At 48.3% G+C, this 20433-nt stretch overlaps 9 protein-coding genes across 9 annotated transcripts; 4 read left to right on the forward strand and 5 right to left on the reverse strand.

The window, feature by feature from the left end:
* Window positions 1–557: 557 nt before the first annotated feature.
* Window positions 558–2643, forward strand: BP5553_01363 (uncharacterized protein; the record flags this gene model as incomplete). Its single annotated transcript, XM_032009986.1, has 5 exons — window positions 558–667; window positions 726–976; window positions 1051–1141; window positions 1223–1474; window positions 1671–2643. The coding sequence occupies 5 exons, from the start codon at window positions 558–560 to the stop codon at window positions 2641–2643; spliced, it is 1677 nt and encodes a 558-aa protein (XP_031874040.1).
* Window positions 2644–3321: 678 nt separating this feature from the next.
* On the reverse strand, window positions 3322–3765 carry BP5553_01364 (uncharacterized protein; the record flags this gene model as incomplete). The annotated part of the gene is made up of 1 exon (XM_032009987.1): window positions 3322–3765. One exon carries the CDS (start codon window positions 3763–3765, stop codon window positions 3322–3324), a length of 444 nt encoding a protein of 147 aa, XP_031874041.1.
* Window positions 3766–5459: 1694 nt separating this feature from the next.
* BP5553_01365 (uncharacterized protein) lies at window positions 5460–6328 on the forward strand (the record flags this gene model as incomplete). The annotated part of the gene is made up of 3 exons (XM_032009988.1): window positions 5460–5612; window positions 5673–6131; window positions 6215–6328. The coding sequence occupies 3 exons, from the start codon at window positions 5460–5462 to the stop codon at window positions 6326–6328; spliced, it is 726 nt and encodes a 241-aa protein (XP_031874042.1).
* Window positions 6329–7244: 916 nt separating this feature from the next.
* Window positions 7245–9266, forward strand: BP5553_01366 (Uncharacterized protein; the record flags this gene model as incomplete). Its single annotated transcript, XM_032009989.1, has 1 exon — window positions 7245–9266. The coding sequence occupies one exon, from the start codon at window positions 7245–7247 to the stop codon at window positions 9264–9266; it is 2022 nt and encodes a 673-aa protein (XP_031874043.1).
* A 1230-nt stretch (window positions 9267–10496) lies between these two features.
* BP5553_01367 (uncharacterized protein) lies at window positions 10497–11442 on the reverse strand (the record flags this gene model as incomplete). The annotated part of the gene is made up of 2 exons (XM_032009990.1): window positions 10497–10607; window positions 10882–11442. 2 exons carry the CDS (start codon window positions 11440–11442, stop codon window positions 10497–10499), a joined length of 672 nt encoding a protein of 223 aa, XP_031874044.1.
* A 482-nt stretch (window positions 11443–11924) lies between these two features.
* BP5553_01368 (putative isomerase YbhE) lies at window positions 11925–13448 on the forward strand (the record flags this gene model as incomplete). The annotated part of the gene is made up of 1 exon (XM_032009991.1): window positions 11925–13448. The coding sequence occupies one exon, from the start codon at window positions 11925–11927 to the stop codon at window positions 13446–13448; it is 1524 nt and encodes a 507-aa protein (XP_031874045.1).
* Window positions 13449–14037: 589 nt separating this feature from the next.
* Window positions 14038–14546, reverse strand: BP5553_01369 (uncharacterized protein; the record flags this gene model as incomplete). The annotated part of the gene is made up of 3 exons (XM_032009992.1): window positions 14038–14111; window positions 14184–14310; window positions 14403–14546. 3 exons carry the CDS (start codon window positions 14544–14546, stop codon window positions 14038–14040), a joined length of 345 nt encoding a protein of 114 aa, XP_031874046.1.
* Window positions 14547–15710: 1164 nt separating this feature from the next.
* On the reverse strand, window positions 15711–17639 carry BP5553_01370 (uncharacterized protein; the record flags this gene model as incomplete). Its single annotated transcript, XM_032009993.1, has 3 exons — window positions 15711–17300; window positions 17370–17485; window positions 17543–17639. 3 exons carry the CDS (start codon window positions 17637–17639, stop codon window positions 15711–15713), a joined length of 1803 nt encoding a protein of 600 aa, XP_031874047.1.
* A 793-nt stretch (window positions 17640–18432) lies between these two features.
* Window positions 18433–20157, reverse strand: BP5553_01371 (putative phosphomannomutase; the record flags this gene model as incomplete). Its single annotated transcript, XM_032009994.1, has 1 exon — window positions 18433–20157. The coding sequence occupies one exon, from the start codon at window positions 20155–20157 to the stop codon at window positions 18433–18435; it is 1725 nt and encodes a 574-aa protein (XP_031874048.1).
* Window positions 20158–20433: the final 276 nt, after the last annotated feature.

Here is a 20433-nt window from a genome sequence, read left to right on the forward strand (position 1 = left end):
CTTGTCAATAACCCCTGAACCCAAGGCTATTTATTACTTATTAAGGGATGATAGGTTCGGGCCCATACTTCCGTTAACCGTTATTCGTAGTAATTCTACGTACAATCCGTGGGGCAACTAACTGCGCTCCACTCTGTTAATAAAGTTGGCCGTGAAACAAGCATTACTCCGTGCTCTAGTAGCGGGCTTCTGGCGTATAACCGGAACCCAGGAGTTAACTTCATCAAAACTTGCGCATACATGCTCATCTGATCAAATCAACTCTATATTACTCAACTTGGCCTATCGAGGGTCAGAGAGCGGGGCCGGTTCGTACGGCAGCTTGACTCTTGAGGCCACTATTGTATTTGTTTTCAGTTCTTGGCGATGATGGAGGAACATCATATTGGCAATGTGTTTGCTGCAATTAGGCCAGTGCTCTTCGCAACTTCGCGATTCTTCGTGAAACTTATTAGTTGAGACACTGCATTACCCTGGGCTCTTATTTACTCTAGACTGCCGGTACTTGGGAATTAAGGCTGCAACTAAGACAACAGGAAGCTCCTGAGGATTCCAAAATGGGTGCTCCATGGCTCGACTACCCGCTCATGCTGCATTCGTCCCGGATGGACATGTGCAAATTGACTGCAGAGCAATGTGCATACCGCAAGGGACATTGGCGATACTGGTCAGTTCTACTGTTCAACATACTAGCCTCTACCAGATCGAATTAACGGATGGTTTAGGTACCAAGCTGACCATATCTACGCGCTGAACACGGTCTACTTCTTCGTTGCTTTCATCACTGTATTTGCGGCTGCTCGTCTTGCAGTGAGATTCTGCCCATCATGGCTGTCAAACAATAGATTATGGCGGAAGGCAGTGAGCGCCTTCCGATTTCTGTCATACCGAGGATTTGAAGTTAAATTTCTTCGCTGGCGGTCACAATCAATCGGGGTCATTCTAGTTGGGGTAGCTGGAGCTATCTTTTTCTTAGGTAAGTCACACTGTGTTCTTTGTGCGATGCTTATCAACGTCATAATGAAACTGATAGAATCCAATTCAATTCAGGCATGACTTTGGGACCTCAACCATACTACTGGCCCAACACCAGAACTCTGAGCTATGGAAATTCGCCACCTATCGCGACACGAACAGGATGGTTGGCTTTAGCCTGCCTCCCGTTCCTAATGTATTCCTCCTTTGACAAACGTTTTCGGAATTTTTCCTAATTGCTGTTTAGGATACTCGGAACTAAGGCCAGCATGATCGCTTCGTTGACTGGCGTATCGCACGAGAGATTAATTGTCTTCCACAATTGGGTCGGGTGGGCCATGATGTTCTTGGGCCTCATTCACACGTTCCCATTCATCATATTCCATGTTTGGAAGGGCGATATGATGCTTCAATGGAGAACAAGTGTGGTTTACTGGACCGGTGTGGTCGCCTTGATTGCTCAGGCCCACCTGACTTTCATGTCAATTCCCATGATACGGTACGATACCCTTCAGAATTGAGAGGAGCGTCAACTTACAGTTGATAGAAACCGCTTTTACGAGTTTTTCAAGACCACGCATTACATAGCGGCGATTGTATTTATGGTTTTCTTCTTTCTGCACTGCGAGTTCCGCCTGACATCTTGGTAACTTGACCCCCCCGTTTATATATACTCCTCCTAATATTTCAAACAGTGATTACTTTATTGCAACTGGCGTTCTATACACTGTATCCTTCCTTTATCGTCACCTTCGAACATATTGCGAACACGGCTTCAAACACCGCGCCCAATTATCCATGGTGTCCGAAGACACCCTCAAAATCACCATCTCAACGAATATGCGGTGGAAATCCGATCAACACATGTTCCTCCGTTTTATGACACTTGGTATCCACTCTTTCACCTCCCATCCTTTCACAATTTGCTCTCTGCCGAGCTCGAAACTGGTCTCCGAACCATCGAAATTGGTATTCCTCGTTTCACCGAGGGGAGGAACCACAGGACGACTTGCGAGCCTTGCCAGAAAACAGCCGAATATTTCTGTTCCGGTCCTGCTTGACGGGCCTTATGGAGGATTAAAAAGCAAACACCTACATGAATTTGATCAAAGTCTTGTCGTGGCTGGAGGAGGTGGTGCTGGATTTACACTACCTTTTATCCTGGATTGGCTTCGTTCCCGTAATAGGACAGTGAGTGGCGAAGACACGAAGCCGAAGAAACAAATGGATGTGGTTATCGCTACCCGGGACTCGCATCTTGTTAAATGGTTCGCCGAGGAGCTTAATGAAATCTTGACAGAATTCCCGGAACAAGCCAATACGGACGGGCTGCGGATCAATGTGTTCTTAACCGGCCCAACAGACGCTTCAGAAAGTAGCACGAATTCACTCGCCATAGAGGAAGAAAAGGGTGCAATCTCTTCAGCGAAGGATACCCCGGAGGTAACATCTCGTATACAACTCAACGTATCAACTGGACGACCAAATCTTCAGTCGATTGTGCAAACAACAACGCAAGACCCGGAGACGACTGTAGGGATATCTGTTTGTGGACCGGCATCAATGTTAGGTGAGGTGCAGAATGAAGCAGCTGCTGCGCAGCTGAGAATTCTGAACTCAAAGGAAGGCTCGAAGGAGGTTTATTTGTACTCGGAGATGTTCTCGTAAGTTCAACCTACTCGTTCTTATTGGATTCTAGCTAAATAAAAATGAATAGGTGGTAGGATATTAATCATCAAGGCCACGTTAATGAGGAGCGAAGACCAGATAATTACCACAATTCAACAACTTCTCCAGAATTTCAATCCTAGGTGAACCTGTTTTGTAAGGTTCACAATGCCGCAACCCAAATCAAGATTTCCAGTCATTGTCGAGGAAGGTTCTGATAGGAGTTCGCATGACGCTAAGTGCCTCGAACAAATTGAGACATTTGAAGCGGCCTTGTAAATCAGTGTATGTGGTAATGCTATACCTAGTTTCAGGGTTCATCTTCCCAAGTGGATGAACTACGTGTTTACATAAATTATGAAGTCTCACAAATGCAGCGTTGAGGACAAATCCATAACTTAGAATGAACCAGCATTCATGAGGGCTAATTTATAAATATAGCATTTATCCACAGTTCGAAACAACTATTCGGGTGGTCTCTCAATCCCGCCATTGTCTCACCTCAATAATCCACCACGCCATCAAATCGTCCCATCACAAAAGCCCCCAAGAATAACCCTCCAAGCACCGACAGAAAGTACCCGACGTTCATAGTCATAACCGCAATCATCCTAATACGAGCTCATTTAATCAGTCGCTCTCAAAATACTAAGGAGACCACGAGCGAAAGAACTGAACTTACAGCAAATAGCCCAAGCCCCCAATAGCAACAATCAAGGCCGCCCTTGGACCATCAATCGCCACCCTCCACGGCCTCGAGGCTCTGGCCCTCTGCAAAACCTGTCCACTTTCGCCTCCCTTCTCGGAGCTTTCCTGGCCCATAGGCGCGCAACACGACCGAGGTGACCAAACCGTAGCATCGAGGTTGCTTTTCAGAGTGATCAAGCCGAATTGAATGACCGCTAGAACGATGAGGAAGATACATGTGCCGACATACTGGCCAGTGGTGGTAGGCACCCAGGAGGAAGAGAATAGGGGAGTATACGTTGAAGTGAAGAAGACCATTTGCATGCCAGGCATGCCCATTGTCATGCCGGACATGCTGGAGGATGAGGTTGGCATTGCCATGGAAGTGCTGCCTCCGGTGGTTGTAGGCATAGGCATATCCATAGACATATCCATGATGAAGTTGGCCAAGGTTTTTGTGTTTGAGAAAGTAGTATGTGATGGTTCAAGATGGAAGACAAAACTATTATTGCGGAAACTAGAGTTGAAGCTCCCAGGACATGCCCACGAAGTATTCAAAGAGAAAATCCCAAGCCCAAGGTAAACCCATAGGCCTCCCACGGATTATACGTCTAGCTACAGTATAGCACCCCCGTGTTTGAATAATAATAAGCTCAAAATGGGGGGCCGTGTGCCGGATTCGGGATCCAATCCCCGTTTCAGCGTCGTGCCACGAACCATGTCATAAGCGCGCGCCGATTAATTATTGGTCCAACGAGATGGTTGTGAGTTTGTTTGAGGCCGTTTTTTCTACGCCTTAACATAACCTTGGCACGCATCACTACTTCGCACGCGTGGTGGGATTTTTCCCTATCTCCCTTACATAGTACCTAGGTACCTACCTAGGTATTTTGTATTTGTATAGACCTTCGTCTACTGGGCCAAGCTGCACTATCCCGCTGATTTACCAATTCTGTATCGTGGTATGCGGGAGTGACTGTGGGACTTCCCGCAGCTCATGCCGGTTGTCGGTATGAAGCATTGGCCGCGTAGCCACGTGGTAATATACCAGCTACCTTATGATGGTGTGCAAGTGCAACCTCGATTTGCCATTATTAAGTACAGTGTAGTAGTGCTTTGCATTGCGTCTTTCATAGCGATCGTAGTTGAAGAGAATTCGATCTTGAGACTCGTCTAAAGAAAGTCCCCAGTGGGGCCCGAACCGATTCCACAGCGATAAGAGAATTAGGTGGCAATTCTTCTAATAAAACTCTTCATCTGTAATGCTCGCTGCGATAAGTTTCGTCTATGAAGCACAAACAAAGAGGAGTTCAAGGGAGTTGGAATAAACCTCAAGCCCCCAAAATTGGCAGAGCCCTAACGCCGAACGGGCGAATCTCCATCTAGATTAGCCCATAAACTACGGCGGATTAAAGTGGAGTGGCTGGTGGCTCGGACCGCAGACGACCCGTAGACCACGTGATTGAGCACAGCCACGTGATTGAGCACAGCCACGTGATTGAGCACAGCCACGTGATTGTAATTTTGTCTCCTTCCAAGCTGAACTCTGCTTATGTACGCCACCACCAGTTTGCTTACGGAGGAGATACATCCCGGCGCGAAATCGACTGCGCCGTGTTATGGATGCCTATTGTGGGTGTAACCTTCGTGGGGTCCGTCTTACAGGTCTGGGTAGCGGATGCGGGGCCATTATTATTGCACATTCCTGCTGACAGCAGTAACCAACTCAGCCACTCTATTTGCTGGTTGAAGCCACCCACTCTCCCGAGTACTTTGCTTTAATTGGCTGGTCGGACCGACCGTAGTCAGCTTTTAGCATAATACTCTGTACAGAGTACGTGCTGTCTGGGGAGCTTTCACGCCATGACAACGGCACCAAACGTGTTGTTTAGATTAGAGAAGGCTGATAGTCCAAGAACATTCGAATCCAATTTGCGAAGGTTGAATAGCAAGATAATCGGTGCTCCTTTCCTGACTTAACGGTGCTTCGGGCTGGAGAGATTGGATGTATATTGCGACCGTCAGCTGAGCCTTGGTTTTCGCAGTGGTGCTTTTAGACATTTCCTTGCAACAGCAACAACAACGCGCTTCGTTGTGCTGCTGTAACCGCAATGAATTCCCCACCAACCATGCCCGGAGGCCATGATATCCCCCTACATCCGCGCGAGATGCCTTCATACTCCCCTGGAATGCCGTTCCCCGGGAGTCATACCGAGTCGGAGCCATTTATTCAGGGTGGACATCACGTTCATTACCCCAGCAAAGTCTATGAAGAGAACGCTGTAAGTACCTCCCGATCGCCACTATGTAACTCGCAGCTAATTCAGGTAACATTTGTTTAGTCTCTTAAGGCAACAATTAGAATCCTGCGATTTGCCGCACGGCTAGCAACTACGGTCATCGCAGCATTGACTGCAGAACAGGAAGCCAGAACCATCTACAATTTTGTTAAAACGCGCGATATCATCCGCGATGGGCGGGGCCCATGGTCTGCAAGCACGTCGCTATGGCCGGCGATATTGCTCCTCGCAGTATCCATCATTACATTCATCACAGGCATTTTCATAATAGGCGCCTACGCTTTCAGCGTCAAGCGCGCCAACGCCATCAGCAATGCTCACTCATGGTTCAGTTATGCAGTTGAAGCAGCTCATGTTATCACATGGATTGTGGTTGCAATTCTGTACCGAGTGGGCAAGACGGGGAATGATCTCTGGGGTTGGGCTTGCTCTCCTCTTGCTGAGCAAATCCAACCTAATTTTGAAGGTGTTGTTAATTTTACCAAAGTTTGCAAACGAGGGGTAAGTTCAGGGCCTCTTTTCCTTGTTACCTCTTCGTGGTAGCTCGTGGTCGCTATAGGTTTAGTGAGACTAACTTTTCTCAGGGCAGATCGTGGAGTCTTGCACTTGCAAGTGCTGGGACTCAACTTTTAGGTTTTGTCATTTTTATCTATATGTTTAGAAGATGGAGGCTCCAAAAGCGAATTGGAAAGCCATGAGAGGATGCGAAAACAAGGGTCTCGAGCGGAATAAGAACCGCTGAGATGGTTTATCTTATATGCAGTGTTATATGGGGGCATTGGAGTTGGGAAGGCATTTGTCGAACTAAATATGGTCGTGGCACCCATCGCTGCGCTTTGTCAGGAATTCCGCATATTAGATATTCGCCCAATGGGAGTTGTACACGTAAATGCAAAGCTCACGTAAATGTGAATTAAACCGGGATTGTTTTGCTATGATCAAAGATTCTGAGTTAGCCACATGCATTTATTAAGAAAGTCTTCGAGCTAGGTTGTCGACGGTGAATTAATTATTATGACAAATCCTGGTTACGTATTATCCTAACAACGTGGCATGGTACTACGTATAGCGGTACGTATTTCGATTACGGAGTAAGCAAAAATAGAGTTTGGTAGCAACAGTAGCAACAGTAGCAACAGTGCTTGATGGCGTGGGAAGGGAACCTTGTACTACGCCCGTATCGATATGGCGCGATACCAGAACCGTACTAATCATGGGTAATCGCCGTGTAAACCGGGCAGCCTTGGCATCGATATGCAGCCTGTTTATCGCCCTAGGAATCGATCGACCTTAATGTCTCACAACCTGTCAACCACAGCTCCTGCATATCGCATGTCGCATGTTCTTTGTTGGATGTTGACGTGACATGGCATCCCCTTGAGACTAGCGCTAGACAGAGTAAGCTCAATTTATCCGGAACAGGGAGACCAATATTACTGTGTGACTGTCGCTTTCCGAGACAATATCTCCCTTCCTCCATTCCTACAACCCATTTTCTATCGTTCCACCTCCCTCTTTAATCGGTCAACTTGCTTGACCTCCTGTACAACTCCGTTCTTTCCCTTCTTCAATTAATTCAATACTTGCCCCGTCCCACTTCCTGATACAGCAACTATGGCATCAGTCAATGGCGCAGAGAGCCTGTCTCCGCCGCAGTCGGAGATCGGGCAAAAGTCTAAGAAGTCCAAGAAGAAATCGTCCAACCCACAGCGTCCCGCAGCATCGAATACGCCCGAAACGAAACTCTTTGAACAACTGGGTCGCAATATGATTGATAATTTGATCGAGGACCTCCAGGCACCACACGACACACCAACACTGCTCGACAGACTGAGAGATCTTGGGGTTATCAGTGTCCAGTCATCCTTGACCGTCACGCCACCGATAATCAAGGCTTCAGTCGAGAAGGGATACCCCCCGGGTTTTCAGCACAACGTCTTCCAGACAGCCAACCCTGACAAAAAACGTGGGACGGTTTCCAGTCCAAAATCTGGGAGCAGCACATCCCCTTCCGTGGACCTCAAAACTCTAAACAAAACCAAAGACGGCCACAGCAATGTGTTCACGCTTGGAGACTTCGCGGCTGTGGAAGCCCTCAGCAACCTCGCCGATGGTTATGGCCGAGTATCACACATGGGAATCCTAGACGGGTCATACAGCTTCTTCGTAACCAAAGCTCTCAATGCGGCGCTCTACTTCAAAGTAAAGGACAATATCTGCCTCGTTGGTGGCGATCCGCTCTGCCCTGAAGAGCTCTATTCAGAGGTGCTGGAACAATTTGCCCAATACCGGCGGAAGCACAACTGGGGAATCATCTTTGTCGGGGCCAGTGATATATTCATCTCCTATGCAAAGGAGCATAAGTGGACGACGATACAGTTTGGCAGCGAGCGTGTGCTCAATCCGGTCACAAACCCCGTGTTGAATGAAGAGACAGCGAAGCGCATCGTCAGCCAAAACCGCCAACTCTTGAACCCGACGAAAGGAGGTGTCACGCTTGGTGTTTACAATCCATCCACGGTCAAGAATATTGAGCTCCAGCAGAAGCTCGTTGCCGTCTATGACGCCTGGCGAGATGCCCGAAACCAGTCCCAAGACCCTCAAGCCTTCATCACAGTCTATGATCCCTTTGCCATTACAGGGCTCATGACTTACGTCTATACTATGGATCGGACTGGTGTTCCTAACGGATTTGCTGCGTTGCGGAGAATTGGTGCAAATAATGGTTTCCACGTTGATCCGTGTGTGGCCGCCCCATCGGCACCCCGGGGAATTAGTGATCTTTTGATCTTTTCTTCAATGGCATTGTTAAACGCAGCCGGCTGCTCATATTTGTCTTTTGGATATGAACCTTTGACACAGTCCGGCGAGATCAGCGGTATGCCGGCATGGATGCAGAGAATAACGAGGAAAACACATAAGTCCGTCTTCGAGGGACTAAAGGTTTCAGGAAAGAAGGGATATCATGATAAGTGGTGTCCGGATGAAGAGCAAAGAACCGGCTTGCACTTGGTGTTTCCGGCTGGTGTGCCCGGACTCCAGGATATTATTGCTGTAATGCATTTTGCAAACATCAGTGTTAGAAGCCTAGCATTTGCGAGATTGAAAAAGATGCTTCGCCCACGAAAAAGGGAGAAGAAGAGCACAGAGGAGAAGGCCTCGACGGAGAAGGCAACGGTAGGGAAGGATGCCGCAGAGAAGCCAGCAAATGAAAACCCTACGAAAGTCAAGGTCCCAGGGGAGGGGAAGCCGAAGGGAAAGACCACAACAAATAATCCCGCAACGGAGAATACGCCGAAAAAGAAGAAGAAGAACAAGAAGATATCACCGATGACAGCGATGATGATGACGATGGAAGATGTGACTCACGAGAATAATGAAGGGGGGACCCCACCTGATAGGCGCAGCGAGAATGGAGTGGTAGACGCAGCACAAGATGGGGCCCAGCAGAATGGAGTGGCGGAGACAGCACAGAGCAGGACCGAGGAAAACGGCACCGCTAACGAGGTACATGAACTACCAAGTGGCGGGAACGATAAGAAGAACGGCAAACCCATCGGCAATCCTAAATCCCGAGCTCAAGATATTGAAATCCGAAGTGGCACTCCACAAACGGTTCTCAAGGAGGTGAACTGAACTGTGCTCAATAAGTTCTTGTCGAAGATGTGGCGAATAGCTGATATAATACCCGCAATCAAATAAATACGAGAGGTTACTGGGACACAATAAGATACACAAGTCTTGGGAGGAGTATGGTAATACACATAGATCTGGGTATGCATGGTTGGCTAGCAAGTAGCTTTGGTGATATGGAGTAATCAGTGGTAAGTATGGTATTCTACCTGGTGTAAGAAAAGGGTGAAGGAAAACAAATTGAGCGAATAATACAATATACCGAAAGGCACACAAAATCAGTATTAGAATGGCTGGTACCTACATTGAATTGTTTGACTTGGATAGCTTAATTTTTTGTACTCCAACGTTAAGTTGTATTTATGTTGGTGTTTTAGCGTTTTGTTTCTTGGGTTTTGAGTCCTTGAGTCCTTGAGTAGGAGGTTAGTAATTATTAGGTAGGGAGTGAGTGAGTCGGGTTGAGAGTACAATTTAATTATCTTAATATGTCAATAAAAATACCATTAATTCTACTAATTATCTTTTATAAATTATATATTTAAACGAATATCTTTAAATATTTAGTAATATTACTTTCCATAAATAAAAGTTCCACAAGAAATAAAGTATTTAAGCCTTCTATGAGTTTTTCTTTTAAAGTTATAGCTTTTAAAAAAATTTAAGTAATTACTTTTCTAATATCATAATATGCCTAAGATTTATCTGCCTTTCAAAATGGACGGCGCTTGTTGTTTGAATTAGCACGAGGCACTATCTGGGTTAAATAACTAGGATCTCGATTCGTGCTCTATCCTCGACAGTATTATTCTGAAAACCTTGTAAGTCGTCAGGTCTTTAACATAGAAGGCCCTTATCTATGTTATTTTGTTGTTGTAATTTCTAGACAACAAATTAGGGGGCATTAGCAGGACCCCGGAGGGCTTAGCCTGCGGTGCGGAAAATGGGTTGTCTTTAATCACATGATTAAATGTGAGTACTTTTTCAAAGTTTACTAAATACTTTGGGGATTATTGTTCGCTATTCAGGAAAAGAGAAAGTTGAAGCAATTAAGACTTTGCCGTTATTGAAGATTCAAATATAAACGACGAAAGTGTTTGCTAAGTCAAGGTGGCTTGAAATACTTTTCACCAATAGACGTTGGATTTGCTCATATGCTAGCATTCGCTGAAGAGAATAGGGAAATATTCCTATGTGATGTGAAGTTTGAGAACTTGGATTGTTATACTATCTAATCTAGGGTCGTGGCGGTGGTGGTGGCGGCGGTGGGCGCCAGAACTGCCGTTCGCGACGAACGTGCTGCGCATTGACGTGACTGAGGGCTGTTTGATTCGTTTCCGAAAGTTGCTGTAGCTCTTGGAGGTTCTTCCCTAAATAATCGAAAATCTCATCTCTCCAATTAACGAATAGCGCCCACCTCATTAAACTGGGCGGAAGCCAAAAACAACGCTCAAAATCTATCACGTATATCGAACCCCCTTCATACGGAAGTATAAAATTGGACTGATGGGGATCGCAATAACAAAGTTTCAAATCCTCACTGGCAAAATTAACGCCGCGGATGCCCTCCGTCTCATGTAAGCTGATTGGGGTAATAAATAAGACATAGCCAGAAGCTTACAATAGTCTCGTCAATGTAGTTTTCAAGGTCTTGTGCCGAGTTGAAATCTCTGGGTGCCATTTCTGGCTCACCATATTCCCCGAAAACCAAATGTGAAAATTTACCGCCGCCAGCAGGCCCAGGAGGCGTGTTTGGTGGTGGCTGGAAGTTGAGTAAGGTGCTAAGAGCGCAAAAAACTTGGCCCCAGAAGCGATCTTTCCTTTCCTCTGTGGTTTCTCTCTCTCGGCACTGTCGAACCGTGTCGCCATGTACATACTCCATCACAACCAACACATAGGGCGGGTCATCGCTTCGAATAATGCGTTTAACGTCGGGGACACGAATAAATTCTAACGATGCCGGTTGCTGATTAAGTGTCTCATAGACGTATGCTTGCGTGGCAGCCTCGCGCTCCAGGCCATCCGGTTCTCCGGTATATTTAACCCAAGCCACTGGCTGACCGTGCTGTAAGATAGGGAAGCCAGTCCCTATATGTGGTGTACCGATTTGCCTTTCTCGTGCGTGCTGTACAGCTGCAGCGATGATTTCGTCATCAGTAGGAAGCAGAGAGTCGTCAGACATAGTACCGGGACGTAAGAGTGTAGCTGATGTGAATGTAGATTGAGAATTGATTCTTCAAGTCGGAAGTGTAGATGGCATAGGCATTAGGATAGGATGATAAGGGAATGGAAGGGAAGTGAACTACGCCCGGGTACTTGAACAAGTTTAGTTAATGCGGATAGTTGGCTACAAAGAAGACCCCGACCTCAATGGTTTGGCTTGGCGAAACCCAGGAGGATCGGGGGGTAGACAACAAATAGGTGGATATCAGGCTGTAATAACGTATTGCTGCTACAGTAGTTATGGCGTGGAGGGACAGTGAATAATTATTGCAAGGTGGTGAGGGCGTGAGGTTGGATGAAGACGAAGACGGGAGTCGAGAAAAGCGGCGATGGGTCCGAAGTTTTCCCGGTGCTGGAAAAAAGTCCAGAAAAGTTAACGACTTTTTGTTTTCAAGACCGTAGCTTTACAAGAACAACGAAACACAGCACAATATCATAACAATGGCAAAGAGAAAGCGTAACACCAATGTCGAGCCGGCTGCAGCTACCGTAGCTCTTCCCAGCAAAAAAATCAAATCAACCCCACAACCACCTCCAAAATCTCCCGGATCTCCCACCACAATTCAGATAATCGCGGGGTCTTACGACCGAGTCCTTCACGGTCTAACAGCAGTCATATCACAGAACGACGATGTCGAATTCGCTGATACGTTTCTCTTCAATGCCCATGCCTCAGCCATCCGCTGCCTCGCCCTCTCCCCGCCCTCTGCACCTGTTCCAAAGCAAACCCAAAAGGTCATCCTCGCGAGCGGCAGCACAGATGAACGCATAAACCTCTACCATATCTCCGCCCACGCACCTTCGTACGTTACCGTCCCCGCCATCGCCGGCCTCTCAGCAAAAGCCGTCATTGAAAACCCGCAAAACAAAGAATTGGGCTCGTTGTTACATCATTCGAGCTCCGTGACTGGCCTATTCTTCCCGAATAGGAGTAAGCTCCTGAGTTCCGCGGAGGATAATACGATTGCGGTGACAAGGACGAGGGATTGGAGTTTGCTGAGCACGATTAAGGCTCCAGTTCCAAAAGCTATGGGAAGACCTAGCGGAGACACGGCGCCGCTGGGAGGCACACCTAGTGGGGTTAATGATTTTGCGGTACATCCGAGTATGAAGCTTATGATTTCCGCTGGCAAGGGAGAGAGGTGTATGCGGTTGTGGAATTTGGTTACCGGCAAGAAGGCTGGAGTGCTCAATTTCGATAGGGAGATATTGGCGGAAGTTGGAGAAGGGAAATTCACAAGCGGCGAGGGGAGAAAGGTAGCATGGGGAGCTACGGATGCAGGAGACGAATTCTGTGTTGGGTTTGATAAGGGCGCGGTGGTATTCGGGATGGACAGCAAGCCGAAGTGCAAGGTGGTTCCCCAGCCAAGGGATACAAAGCAGAAATGGACGAAGATACATCAATTATGCTACGTGCAAGTTGGCCAAGAGGAGGATATTCAGGTGTTGGCCATGTCCACAGAAGATGGCAGAATACTGTTCTATTCTACCCGGCCCGCTGATTTGGTTGCTCAACCCGCCGGGAAGGCGAAAGATGCAGCTCTTCCGGCTGCAAAGTTGATTGCCGTACTCGATGCCAAGGATATCCAAGGCGCGAAGAATGACGAGGGGAAAGGAAAGACTACGAAGTCGGAAGAAAATCTTCCCCGAATCAAAGATTTTGTAGTGCTTAATGTCGGCGAAGGGGCATCGAAATGCCTCATCATCGCAGCAGCACGCAGTGATGGCACATTGATGGTGTTCAAGCTCTCTGCCTCAGACCTGCTTCCCGAGAATGTTGTGGAAGCCAAGCCAGTTGGGAAATTACTGGGGACATATAAGACTGGGAACCGCATCACCTGTTTGAAGGCATTTGTCATGTTACCCCAGCTCAACGACGGAGAGGACTATGGTGATGAAAGTGGGTTTGAGGGCTTTGATGGTATTGAGGAGGGTGGTGAAAGTAGTAGTTCTGATAGCGAGTAAATGATACCCCGAATTACCTCGTGAAATACAGTTTCCAGCTAGCCAGTGTGCTCCGAGTTCGCGTGCATGGCCTTAAGGAAAGTGCTTAATCAATGCCAGCCATGTATAGGTGGTGAAGAAGCACTTGATAATGATAGTGACTAGGTAGATATGATATTGACTGGCCGAACAATGCATGATTTAGATAGAGTTTAATATAGAGCATAGTATACAGAAAGCTATACATCGGGACCTCGATCCCACTCCATTAGGTAAAAGGACTCTGTGTATCTTATCCCGTCCGCCTAAGCTGCGATCAAAACGCTGTGCTAGGTTGGCTGTTTCTGCTCAGTACAAGATAACCTCCAACTCATGCTATTGGCTCAGTAAGTTACATCCTTTGCAACTATAGGCCATCATAGTTCTCCCTATCGATCACTATAGCCTTAGTAGACGCAAAACTTCGGATATTTCGGAAATGGGTACCGTGAGTTTCAATGAGGGTCGAGTCCTTTCGCACCTCCGACACCTCCCACCAGACCGGGCGTGCTCTTCGGGCGACATCGTGGTCTCTGCTTCCCACATCTCAAGATACCAAGAAGCTATCCATTCAAGGGTTCGTCTTCGCTATCTTTTTATCCTCCGTCAGCGCCGTCAACTGGGCCTCCAACTCCGTAATCTCCGCTGGAAGCCAAAAATCCATTAGCATAATCCCCGAAAATTCGAATCTCCAGAAAGCAAACCTAGAGCACTAACCAGACCTCTGCGCCTTAATCTCATCCTTCTCCAGCTTCACCCACGCCCAGTATGCCAATTGATATGTGAAGGTTGCCATGAGGAGGACTTTTGCGACCGGACGGGTGAAGGTTTTGTAGAAGCTTGTCTGGCGAGATCATCAGAAAATTACATTAGGCTTTTGGCAGATAGGGGAAGAATAGGGACGAGATCCATTATATATGGACGAACGTAACGTACGGTGGGAGATGAGGGCTTAGGCTGAGAATCCGTCGAGTTCAGGCGTATGTGAGGAATTCCTCGCCTTGATGGAGTTGAGGTTGTCATGCATATTGGTGCAGCGCGGATGGACGCAGCAAACCGAGACATAGGAAGGAGCCTCATTTTCGTAGTTATTCAGGAACCGGTAGGTGAACAGAAAGTCTCGATGGGTGCCGTGAAGCTTGAAGCTGTCAGACGTGGAATTATTAACTGGCCCCCAAAACCTTAAAAAGCAAATCTAGCCTGGCGTCAGTGTCAGTCAGTGCACGGTGACCCTGGAATGATGTCGGCGCGCGCCGCCTGCAACTGCAACTCTGGCCGAATTGACACCTCCCTAGGGACACATCTTCAACTCCCATGACCGCGACGGTGTCTTGAAATAATTATAAACTCCACGTCTCTTAATAAAACCCAACCTCCATCGTCCTTCCTTCAACTTCAAATACGCCGGATCGCCGTCGCATGCTCATTAGCAAACTGCAAATACAATCATAAATCCTCTATTACTGACACCTTCACATTCACAATGGTATGCACTTGCTCTCGTGGCCCCCCTCCCGTTTCCCACCCCATCGCATACACATATCATCCCATCTATCTTTAACTACAAACAAAGCAATCTGCTAACCATCTCTCCTCCCAACAGGCCCAAACCCCCGAACAACGCAAACGCAATGCTCAATTTGTCAAGGCGCAAGACCAGAAGCGCGGCAAGCCTGCCAGTGAGATCAAGCATAAGCAAGACTTCAAGAGCCCGATCTCTACATTTTGGCTAGGTACGTTTTCCTACATGGCGGTGTAAGGGAGGGGGTTGGGGAAATATGGATGAGAAGAAATGGCAGATTATGAATATTTGGCTGACTGTGTTACCCTCTAGTCGTTCTCGGCTTTGTGGTCTTTGGTGGATTGGGATTCGAACTGCTGAGCCGCTTTTTCTCGTGAGGTATGATGGATTGAAGGAAGGGTGGAGAGGGACGTGGACGAAAAGTACATAGAGCATACATTTATGTGCTCTGGCGATGTTGAGATCGGAAGACATTGCTGAGAGCTTTGGGATAACCCCCCGTTATAGTCACAGACTAGTGTACAAGACAGAAAGTCACAAAGGGGAATAGGGAACGGAGTTTGCTTTGCTTAAGGGTTCTGTTTTTTGATTGAGGAAGACCTATAACATATGACTTGCAAGGCAAAGTAGGAATCAAACAACCATCTCAAAGTATCCCAGCCAATACGCCATCAAGTCAAGAAATTTCCTTTTCATATCTTCTCAACGCTAATAAACTCTTTTCACGCACCGAGACCGCGTCTCTTCCCCTGCCCATCATGCTTCATCTTCATACCAGCCTCATATTGCCTCTCCAACTCACTCTGGACACGTGATATCTCCTCGGCGGATTTCTTGCTCGACTTTTTGGATTTCGCGGCTTCCTCGACCACTCCATTGCTCTTGCCAGCTCCGAGAAGTCGGAGGAACTTTTCCTTGCGGGCAGCATCACCAGAGAGAGCGTCGGGGTTCCATTGTTCAGCGTTTGGCACGTGGCCATTTGTAGGTGGCTCTACAGCTTCCGACTGCCTGTGCTTCTTGCTGGATTTCTTAGTTGTCTCCACCTCCTCGTCCTCCGGTTGCTCTTTGGAGGAGCGCTTTCGCTTTTTGGATTCCTTAGGTTCCTGAGACTCTACCTCCTCCGTTTCCTCAGGTCGCCCACTACGCTTTTTAGCATCCTTGGCCTCCCTGCGCTTGATGCGTTCCGTCTCCTCCTTTGCTTGAACGGCCGCTAATGCCTCCTGGCGCTTCAGATCCTTTCTTGCCTTCTTCTGCTCTTTTATGACTCTCTTCTCAACCTCTTCTGATTTCAAGAGATCCGGTCTCACCTTGGGGACATTCCTATGCTTGTCTTTTATCTTCATCTTCTTGGCTGGGGTGGTCTCGGGTTGCGCAGCTGACTCCGTATTATCAGCCATCTCAACGTCGTCGGACTCGGACTTCGATTTCTTGCTCTTCTTGGCCTTTGGCTCGTCCTCAGCAACTTCATCTTCTGAGCGCTTGGATTTCTTAGACTCGGTAGCTTTGTCTTTGGCATCTTCCGTCTTGGATTTCTCCTTCACATCATCCTCAGAGTCTGAGCTAGAATCAGAGCCAGAGTCCGAATCGGAATCCGAGTCCGAGTCAGAGTCTGAACCAGCCTCCTCACTCATCTCGCCCAAAATTTCCTTCTTCGCCTTCTCAGGATCCCATATGACACCCTGGTTGGCAGCCTGCTTCCTCTTAATCTTCATAGCCTTGTTGAACTTCTGCTGTTCCTTCTGCTGTCTTCTCAAAGCCTTAGCTGCTTGCTTCTTTTTACCCTTAGCCGCAGATAGCCTATGTTGGACATCCTGATCACTTATGTCCCACAGAGCGATAATATTCTCCTCGCCCTCTGGCAGGTCGATACCCTCAGGAAGAACCGGCTTTGGAGGCAATGGCCTCGGTTGTAAGGAAGCCAATTTCTTCTGCTGCTTCTTGCTGATTTTCCGTTGTCCAGGCCTGGCTGGCTCGTGGCCTGTCTGTATCAAAGCTACACGATCTGGATTCACACCCTCTGCATTCATGGCCCCAGTGGGGTTTGACGGCGCTGGCTCCCTCTTCAGTTCGACCCCGGCCTCCTTCGCTTTTCTAACCTCTTCCGCCCTCTTCCAGATCTCCTTATTCTTCACCTTCCCATCTTCCAAGACAATTACCTCCCCGACATTAAATATCTTGCCGCTTGGGTCATGTTTGGCTGCCAGTCTTTCGGCTTGACGAACGGCCTCCATACGGATCTTGTAGCGCTCTTGCTCAATCGCACGGGTCGTGTTGCGGTCTTTGTTCTTCGTATACTTCTCGGGATTTTTTGTCTACAGAATTGTGTCAGTCCTTCTGTAAGTATTGTAATTGAAGAATCCCAAGCTTGGGAGGGAACTCACAGCTCGTCTGTGCATAACAGCATTTTCCTTGCGCTGTTTCTTCGCATCGGACTTGATCTTCTTTTTCTCCTTCTTCGCAGCGAGTCGGATCCGACGGGCAATCTCCTTTCTCTCCTCTATAATTCCTTAATTAGCTCTCATCGCCCGGCGCAGTCCCTGGGAGATATATATACCTTTCGTGCTCCCTACAACTTTTTGTTTTTCTCCGGTATCAAAGTAGGCCGTCTCGCCCACGGCACCAAGCGGAATGAAATTCGCATTTCCCTCCATCGTGGAGTTTCTTGGTGGTCAATTCGTGTTGGAAGGTTTAGATGTGGCTAGTCCCGCGAGAAAGTCAAATGGCGGAGGAGTTGCAAAAAATATTTCTGGAGATCCGATAAGCGATAAGAACATAGTCACGTGAGACCCCCCTAAGAAGAATCATCTATGCCGTACCACATCGTCGTATTTTAGTAGATACTTGAGAACGGTGCAATATACTGCTATCTGAACATGGCGATAGGTGAATGGAAGTCAAACGCCTGGAGTATACCTTACCGATGTAGCTCTGATACCACGTGTCGATGTCCCTTTCCCATAATATCACTTGCGCATCTGGTACGAAAAAGGCGAGCGTGAGATCTTGAATTCGTGGTTAATCGTATAGTAGATTTCTAGATTTTTCCAGCTTTCTGTATGAGAAAGTATTTCTTAAAGTCTTTACAGTATGGTGGCAAAATCACCTAGAAAAGAGATAGAAAGTATTATAGGAATTACCATGTGAGAAACAAAATAATTCCAGCAAGTGCTTTTGATTTGAAGATTTTGTTCCACCCCGAGTCCCTCCACTTTACTATACCCACGAGGACCTAAGGTTTAAGGCAAGTATACCTACTTATTTACCGTGACTACTAAGGTAAGTTGTATTATAAATGTTATAATATAGATATAACTATTGCAAAATGGGCATACTCTACTACCTCGACCTATATTTTCATGTAGTCACTTTTACTACTACAAGATGCTTGAATACTAAGAATCTAAGCTCTTGAATACGCTAAACCAATCAATCCATAATCAAGCTCTAGTCCCGTACCGTCAGCTCTAAACGCCTGAGGAGGCCATCTGGCTCCGCGACTCCCTGGCTGGCAATCGAGTCGGCGCGCTCCTGCGTGTCAGCAACAGCGTAGATGCGCAGTTCATCGGCGTTACCAGATGGACGGAAATGAGCGACATCGCCATTAGCAAAGATGATCCGAACTCCATCGGTATAGTTGATCTGGGCGACTGGAGTAAAGCCGGAATCTGCAGAGAACACAGTCTGGACGTTGCGACGAATCTGGTCAAGCTGCTCGGCGTAAGACTCCTCTGGCAGTTCGCGCGTAGCTCCATCAGCATCGCGAACCATAATAACATGGTCAGGAGAATAATGGACGTCTTGCATCCATGCTTCTGGGGGTGAAAAGCGCTGGATGATTTTCATGCTTGTTGCACGAGGGAAGTTCCGGAGCAAGGCAGCGCGGCTAAAACGGCGGGGCAGCGTCTCGAAGAGTTGGGGCAGCGTGGTCTGGCGGTTGTGGGCCGCGAACAGCGCGCAGAGGAGAGGGAGGAACGCGTCTCTTGTGGGAAGCGCGGTGAGCACGTGACCATTGCGTTCGATGTCCGCGCCTGTCAGAAAGCCGCCGTTGGCCTCCCATCCACAGACGCGCTGACGCCCATTACCAGTCGCCCGCTGCATCCCCGCGATTACATAGGGACTGCCGATTTTGGTCTTTGGTTCGGTAATGGCGGCTATCGGGCCCCGATCGATCGCATCGTTGGTGCTAATTGGGACGACGGCAGCGCCGATGCCCAGAAACTCAGCTACAATCATGCCTAAACGGTCACCGCCAAAGAAACAGAGGGCGTCTCCGTCAGGAGCAATAAGCAGTGGACGATCGCTGTCCCCATCCGTGGATACAATAGCATCGAACTTCTGGCCGGCCTGATCGCACAGCTTTTGGACGGTATCGAGCTGGGCCTGGTCGATGGCTTCGGTATCGATTGGCACGAACGTGTCGCTCCGGCCGGCAGGCGTGACCTGGGCCCCAAGCGCCTGAAAGACCTCAACTAGAAGATCACGACCAACAGCAGAGTGTTGGTATACAAGGAGCTTTACGCCCTGGAGCTGCTCTCCTGCAAAGAAATCCAGGTAGCGCTGGATATAGGCCTTTCTGCCGGCGGCCGTGACGGGGAGCAGGTCGGATTGTGCGTTACGGAAGACGCCTTGGCTATTGAACGGCGAGTCAACGTAGGCCTGTGAGAGCAGCTCTTCGCGAGTGGTTGCAACTGTGTCATTGATCGGCTGTTCGTCCTTCTTCATCAGCTCGCCTTTGGAGGTGTTTAGCTTGTAGCCATTGCGGTCGAAGGGGATGTGGCTGCCCGTGACCATAATGCTGCCCTTGCCATGCTTAAGGGCCCAGTACGTGAGGGCCGGCGTAGGGATCGCACCCAGGTTAATAGGGCGCATGCCTGTGTCCTTCAAGGCCCGCTCGACAGCTTGGCAGAGGGCGCCGCGGCCATTTTCCACGTACGCTGTAGAGCTTGGGCGAAGGTCGTACGCGTAATAAAAGTCGTCGCCGGCATTGATACCGCCTTCGGGTTGCGGGAGCGCTTGGAGGTAACGGATTTCGGCGACAACATTCGTGTAGATTTCGAGCTGAGTCAAATGGATGACTTCGCCACGGCGACCGCTGGTGCCGAATTTCAGAGGTTGTGGTTTGTAGGCAAGGTGGGAACGCAGGGCATCCGTGGCAGCAATGGCGGACATTTTTGATCTTGATCTTGGTCTGGTCACGGTTTAGGATTAGGTTGGTATAGTGGTAGAATCAACCCGACGTCTCTTGGTACCTAGGTACAATGGTACGAGCTACAGCGGCGTGGAGGGAGGATCGAGGGATATCAGTACTGGACCAGTAAAGGAGAGGGAGAGAACATCTGTGTTGATCCGTTGTTGCGGGATCGGGATGTCCGTTCGGCTAACGCTCTACTAGTATATCGCCCCCCTAGCACTTCCCGGGCGCCACAACGAGGGATGCGAGGCCAT

This window comes from Venustampulla echinocandica, assembly GCF_003357145.1.
Source record: "Venustampulla echinocandica strain BP 5553 chromosome Unknown scaffold_0, whole genome shotgun sequence".
NCBI classification, from domain to species: Eukaryota; Fungi; Ascomycota; class Leotiomycetes; order Helotiales; family Pleuroascaceae; genus Venustampulla; species Venustampulla echinocandica.